At 41.8% G+C, this 7,049-nt stretch overlaps 1 protein-coding gene across 1 annotated transcript in view; it reads left to right on the forward strand.

Annotated features, from left to right (window-relative positions):
- Positions 1 to 2,508: 2,508 nt before the first annotated feature.
- Positions 2,509 to 7,049, forward strand: part of NPC1L1 (NPC1 like intracellular cholesterol transporter 1) — a 243,697-nt gene continuing 239,156 nt past the window's right edge. Inside the window, exon 1 of the mRNA XM_044082234.1 lies at positions 2,509 to 2,668. Within this exon, the coding sequence (XP_043938169.1) occupies positions 2,509 to 2,668 (160 nt within the window). The remainder of the gene's footprint in view (positions 2,669 to 7,049) is intronic.

The following is a 7,049-nucleotide window of genomic DNA, read 5'->3' on the forward strand; positions in this document are numbered from 1 at the left end:
TTAGTGGTGTGAAATGACATTCCCAGTACCCAGTGCTGCAACAACTGTGCAATAGTAAGCATGCAAAGAATATAAGCTCACATACTGTGTTTAGAATCTTGTGGCTGCTGCAGGCCTGAAGTGCCTGTAAGATTTATGTGACTAAAATCAACATATGGCAGCTAAGGGCTTTGACATACTGCACTACATGAAACATAAATAAGGGCATACCCCCCTTGGGGCATCACCCACAGTCACCTGTGGTGGGTGATGAAGTTCCGCACCAATGTCTAGTCCACCACTGGGTATCAGGGAGTGGACTTTTACTCTACATAGAGAGGCCAGAAACTGATCCATGTCTGAAACTGTTTTGAGCAGGCTGACCCCCTACACCATCCACAAAATGGATGATCACAGAACTAGAATTGTGACCTAGAGAGTAATGAGAGATTGCTGTGTACTGATGTTTACTGAAACTTGGTTACCGGATAATATTCCTTATTCAGTTGTCCAGTTGCATACTCACTCAATTCATCGCAGGGATCATACAGAGGACTTGGGTAAAATCAAAGGTGGGGGTACTTGCATCTATCTATATTAATAATAGATGGTGTTCAGATGTGCAGATTGTTAGCAAACACTGCTCAAATGATGTAGTGCACCTAATGCTGAAATGCAGACCCTTCTATCTACCAAAAGAGTTTATAGTTTTGTTTATCTTAATTGTTTATATCCGTCCACAAGCCAATTGCTCGGTTGCATTGGGGACATTGTAAGATGCTATAAATGCACACGAAAATAAACATCCTGATGCAGTGTTTATAGTGACTGGTGGCTTTAATCATTGCAACTTATGGTCTATGATGCCAGCATACCAGTAATATGTTACCTTCCCTACATGGGAGAAAAATATAATGCACCATGTGTACAATAATGTCAAGGGGGCATACAAGGCTGTATCTCGCCCTCATTTTGGTCATTCTGATCATACTTCTGTATTTCTCTACCCAGCATATAGACAGCTCCTCAAACAAACTCCCATTGTAATAAAACTATTAAGGTATGGACAGAGGAATCTGAACAGGAGCTTCAGGATTGTTTTTTAGTGTACTCAGTGGGATGTTTTATGACAGCTGCTATGAATGAGGATGGTATTGTTGATCTGGAGGAATACAGTTCAGTAGTTTCCAGCTACAAAGCACATGTACTCACCTCATCGTGCCTCATAAAGGGGTCTATACTAGAACACCGAATATTCAAGATTGCGAATGCTCTAATGAGTGAAAATGCCGGACCTCGAAGTGCTTTTTTTTTGGGATCGAAGTACAGTGAGAATCGGAATACTTGCCCTTTCCTCACTGTAGTGCAATCTCGGAGTTGGAATATATATTTAGCGGGGGGTGAGGGGGCTGTGCCCCCCACAATAAAGAGTTTGAGGTCCGTCATTTTCGGTCATTAGAGCGTTTGCGATTTTGAACATTCGGTGTTCTAATATAGACCCTCATAAAGACATCTGGATATATCCAAATAATAAACCATGGATTAACTCAGAGGTTCGCTCTGCCCTTCCTTCCTGTCCACTCCAAGGTATATGCATCAGGCAATATCAGTGAGTATAAAAAATCTAGATATGACTTACACAGAGATATCAGAGCAGCAAAGGAGAATTACAATCATAAGCTGGAAGGCTATTATTTGACTGCTGATACAAGGCATATGTGGCAAGGTCTGGACAACATCATAGGCTACAGAGACAAAGGCAGAGGGATGATTACTGACAGCCAGTTTTCACTGGACGATTTCAATGAATTTTATACCTGGTTTGAGGTTCAAAACACTAAGTCAAAGGGTAGCACCATAAGAAAAAGGGGCAGAGAGGAGGCACCACCACCTTTCACAATATCACCAGCAAGTGTGGTAAAGTCCTTGAGGAGGATAAATCCCCGGAATGCGGTCGGTCCAGATAATATTGCTGGAAGGACACTCAAAACCTATGCTTCAATGCTTGCTGATGTTCTGGCTGATATATTCAATCTCTCTCTTGGACGAGCTACAATTCTCACTTGTTATAAGGCAACTAATATTATTCCACTGCTGAAAAAGGGCAAAGCCAACTGCCTGAATGACTACCGGTTGGTTGTATTGACTTCCATAGTGATGAAATGCTTTAAGAGAATCATTATGAGTCATATTCACTCAGTTTTATCTGACACAATGGATCCCCTGCAGTTTGCATACAGACTCAATAGGTCAACAGAGGATGCAGTCAGTACAACATTGCATACAGTTCTTACTCATTTGGAGAATGACTGTTATGCTCAATTGCTGTTTATTGATTATAGTTTGGCCTTCAATATGGATGCCAATGAAGCTCATTTATAAGCTGTTCATACTGGGTGTGCCACCAGTTCTTTGTATTTGGGTCTTGGATTTTTTAACAGGCAGACCACAGTCAGTCAGGCTGGGGAATAACATCTCTAAAAAATAATAATAAATACAGGAACTCCAGAAAGCTGTGTGCTGAGCCCAATGCTGTACAGCCTCTTCACTTATGATTGTGTTGCTTTTCAACATGACACCAGTATTGTCAAATCTGCAGGTAATACAACAGTCATTGGACTGATCTCCAACGGTGATGAGTCAGAGTATAGGAGGGAAGTGGAGAAACTTCTGAAGTGGTGTCAGAACAGTAATCTCTTTTTCTTAATACCAGCAAATGAAAGAGATGATCAGTGATACACGGAAGACTAGAGGGCAGCATTTGCAATTATATATTGGTGAGTCTGAGGTGGAAAGAGTGGCTACATTCATATTTCTTGATATTAACCTTATCTGGACTCATAACATCAAAGGCCTGGTAGGAAAAAGCCAGCAGTGACTGTATTTTCTGAGAAGGCTGAGGAAGTTTGGCATGCCCAATGCCATCCTCAACAACTTCTAAAATTGTACAATTGACAGCATTTTCTTCCACTCGATTATAGTATGGTTTGGGAGTAGTACAATATGGGGTTGCAGCGATTAATAAAAACTGCACAGAACATCATTGGAGTAACACTCCCTGCACTGGAGGACATCTACAACAAGAGTTTGTAGAAGGGCTCAAAACATTAGCATGGATACTACCCACCCACAACACAGACTGTTTATGCTGCTACCATCAAGGAGGCATTATAAGAGCATGGTGACCTGAACAACCAGGCTGAAAGACAGTTTTATACCTCAAGCTATTAAATTGTATAATAAAACAAAAAAAAAACTCCCTCCAGTATTGTAGGTTGTCTCACATTTGGAGGGAAACAAGCTTTTTTGCACAAATGCGCTCTTTTGCACAGTTATACATATTTACTAATATTGGTATTTATATTATTGTCTATTTGTTGTCTTAGATTACCTCTTCTTGTTAATTGTCATGTTTTTATATGTTGCTGGAGGATTTGCAGAATAAGAATTTCACTGACCTTTGTAGCGCTGTCTCTAGTACATATGACAATAAAGTTGAATTGAATTGAACTGAATTGAACACTATGGTCATTCTTTCCTGTGCAAGTGCAGTTGCCATGTTGTGGGCATAGTGGATCATGTTAGCCACCCCACACCACACTTATAGTGCAAATCTGCTATGGCCAATGACAGCATTTGCATCCATAACAAGGTCCTGCCATACGCATTTGTAGAAGACCCAGTCACTGTTATTGGTCTAAAGAATCACCTGGCTGTGTTAATATGGAGGGTCTGCAGCAAGATGTCCATCTCTGCCTGGGAGATGTTCCCCAAATGTTTTCACTCCTTCAGAGCCATCTCATTGTGTAAATGTAAAGATATTGATATGGTCAGTGATTGGACAATGATATCTGCTACAGCCACATTATGGTTCCCCACCCATTTTTCCAAAGTGAGCTCAGACCATGTGGCATCTGACCAAACCAGAGGCACAGGACAACTCTACAGGTAGCTGTCACAGGGTGGCTGAAAACAGCTGTGACTCTGCTATACTATACACTCCAATTTGTACTGGATAAACATTGTACAGCTGTACACATGGTCTGTGTACCATGTCCCCATAATATCCCATGCTTGGCCTCCACTATATGTGTGAAAGGCTACTGTGTCTGCATATGTACCTTGTTTGTCCCCAATCAGCACTGGTCTGCAACATGTGGTACCCATGAACTTAACAGCATGTTGCTGTATTCTCCCTCCAAAACAATAACTTTTCAGCGCAAAACAGTTATGATAAGACCATGACCATGTTTTGGCACCATTTGGCAGTGGAGCAGAGGTTAATGTTGTGCACTGTAGTTCCTGTGGTACAGGGTTTGATTCCCTCAGACCTCATTTGCCTCCAATGTGACCTTGAGCAAGTCACTTAACCCAAAGGGACTGTGTGTCCAGAGGGCCTACCTGGTTAACAAACAGGATTATTATTATTAATGTTGTGTGCCCCTACACATTAATGGGCATTCAACAACAGGATGATGAGGCCCATTGCAGTCATACCTTAATATGCATGGTACAACCCTTGAGGCGCAAACTCAGTAACTTGGTACAGTTTAATTTCAGTAATATACTCCCAACAGTGCATGTTAAATATGCAGTACATCACAGACCATATAATAGGGAAGCATGACTTTGCCACAATCATTGTAACTATCTCTGTAGTCCAAAGAATCCTAGAGTCAGTGCAGTATCCACCATTGCAACACCACTGTGCTCCTCACACAACAGCCTGTACGTGGCTATAGAGCCCTGTAAAACAGATACACACATTGTGGCAATCGGTCCCCCCACCCGCATATGACCTCTGTCTTATGACCACATCACAAGTTACAGCATTCTGTAGTCTGTAAAACTGCAGAAATATATTTCAGAGCTCAGCCACAGAGCCTCCTTGTCCACCACCATGTTCAGCAGATAGATGAGGAGGAGCTTCCTAGCAACAGCAACAAAACAATTGTAAAGCTAGTCACATATTTCCCTACATGTCACTGTCCAGTGTAGACATACCACAGCAGCTGCAGCTCTGTGCTTCCTCTCTGAAGAGAAATCTTCTGTCAAACCTACTTTTATTTTGCTATGCAGTAAATGCCTATAGTGAGATTTTATTATGCAATTTTGAGACTCACAGCACAGTAATAATGTTAATGAGCCAATTAATGCTAACTGTCTGTAAATCTCACATTTCACACAATTCAGTCCAGACCAAAATTGTACGATAAGACTTGTACTTGACTATGAACATGCATAAATGACCATGTAGTGCATTGTGTACACTTGGGTATGTCAGTGAGGAAGGCTGAGGTCAAAATCAGTATATGCCTTGCATTTGATGTTATAATAAAGTCTAGGTTTTGGGCATTTGTTTGTGTGCTGGCTGGTTTTGTTTGCTACATATAATCAGGCCAGCATGTCTTTCACAACCCATACCCGATGGTGGCATGCCATTGGCCTAATATATGGTGGCATCATGTGCTGTCACACTGCCTTACTTGCCACTGATATACATTATGTGACACCTGCAATTTGTATTGATGCAAATCTGCTCCCATTTTCCTGAAGAGTTTAACTTGTGAAGTGGTCATGGCTTCTGTGGGTGCTGATTTTGGAAGGGCTCAGAGGTGGTGCAGGAAAGAATCAAATATATTTCTTTATTTCTTGCATAGGGACCACTAGGGGCACCTGCTGAGGACCTCCTACAAGGGCTCCTAGTACAAGGTGGATGCTTGGCACTGCATTGCTGGGGCAGGGAGTGATGTCGCGGGTATCACATGTACTGTTTATCAGAGCAAGCATCACTACAGTAAACTGAAAATGTGCCACCATGACCTGTTTTGCCAATGGAAGAGTAGGCTATGGAAAGTGCAGCTGAGTTTTACAGTAAGTATTCCTAATATGTGGTTAGTTCTGTTATTTAGTCTTCATTGGCTATCCATATGTGGGTCATTTGATTCATGATCCTTTTCCTTTTCTTTTATGATTTTTAGCACAAATGGGATTGAGGAGAATAAGGGGATATGCCAAAGGTGTCTGGAAAGACCCTCCAGGCACAGGGGTATGTATATACTGTTAATGATATACCTGCATATATTTGCATACATGCAGGACTGCCTTTTGTTAGAGTGTTGCTAGTAGTGCAAACCTTGCATACTGTTTCTATATGCCTCCTAACACACATATCCTGCACATCCAAGCTGATTTGCTCTTCCACACATCCATCCTCTATGGAATGCCACCATGTCAAGGTACCGATCACTGGTCTGACTGTGGAGTTTCCACCAGTATGCCAGGGGTCTTATTGTACATCACATTTGAGTGCTTGACTCACTACATTGTTATGTCCATAACCATTGTCTTGACATCAGTACAAGGAGCATTGGACTGAGCACCCTGCATTATCCATGAACTGTCCCTTCCCAACCCCCTGCTAGTGCCAGTTATACCTAGCATACCTAGCATACCATCAAATCCTTGCTGGTACCAGTTATACCTAGCATACTGTCAAAACCCTGCCAGTGTCAGTTATACCTAGCACACCATCAAACCCCTGCTGGTGGCAGTTATACCTAGCACACCATCAAACTCCTGCCTGTGCCAGTTATACCTAGCACTCAATCAAACCACTGCTGGTGCCAGTTATACCTAGCATACCATGGCCATGCCTCAGACAGACTGTGTGTCATTTACTCATAGTTGGCATATGTCACATTACACAACTCTCACCGGTTGTCTGTGAATCATCCTTATGCCAATTTTTGTCGTCTGTGGCTGGTCACTCATTGCACTGCATACACAGTTCTCATGACCTACACAATGGCGACTGCTTAGGCAGTATGTCATATTGGCCCTTGTGTCACACTGCCTACATCAGTACCTTTTGTTTTGGAAGATGTATTATATATCTTCCCTTTGGATATTTTTACTCTTCTTGGCACTGTTATTCCAAATGGTGGTACACAATATAACTAATCATGTTAATTATTGTGTTTCTCTCATTATCACTCACATTTTTTTTGTTTCTATCCATTTATGTTACTATTTTATGCAGTGTCATTCACAGGTGCATCTGTGGTGCT

The sequence above is a fragment of the Protopterus annectens genome, chromosome 9.part0, assembly GCF_019279795.1.
Source record: "Protopterus annectens isolate FY-2018-M chromosome 9.part0, PAN1.0, whole genome shotgun sequence".
Lineage (NCBI taxonomy): Eukaryota > Metazoa > Chordata > Ceratodontiformes > Protopteridae > Protopterus > Protopterus annectens.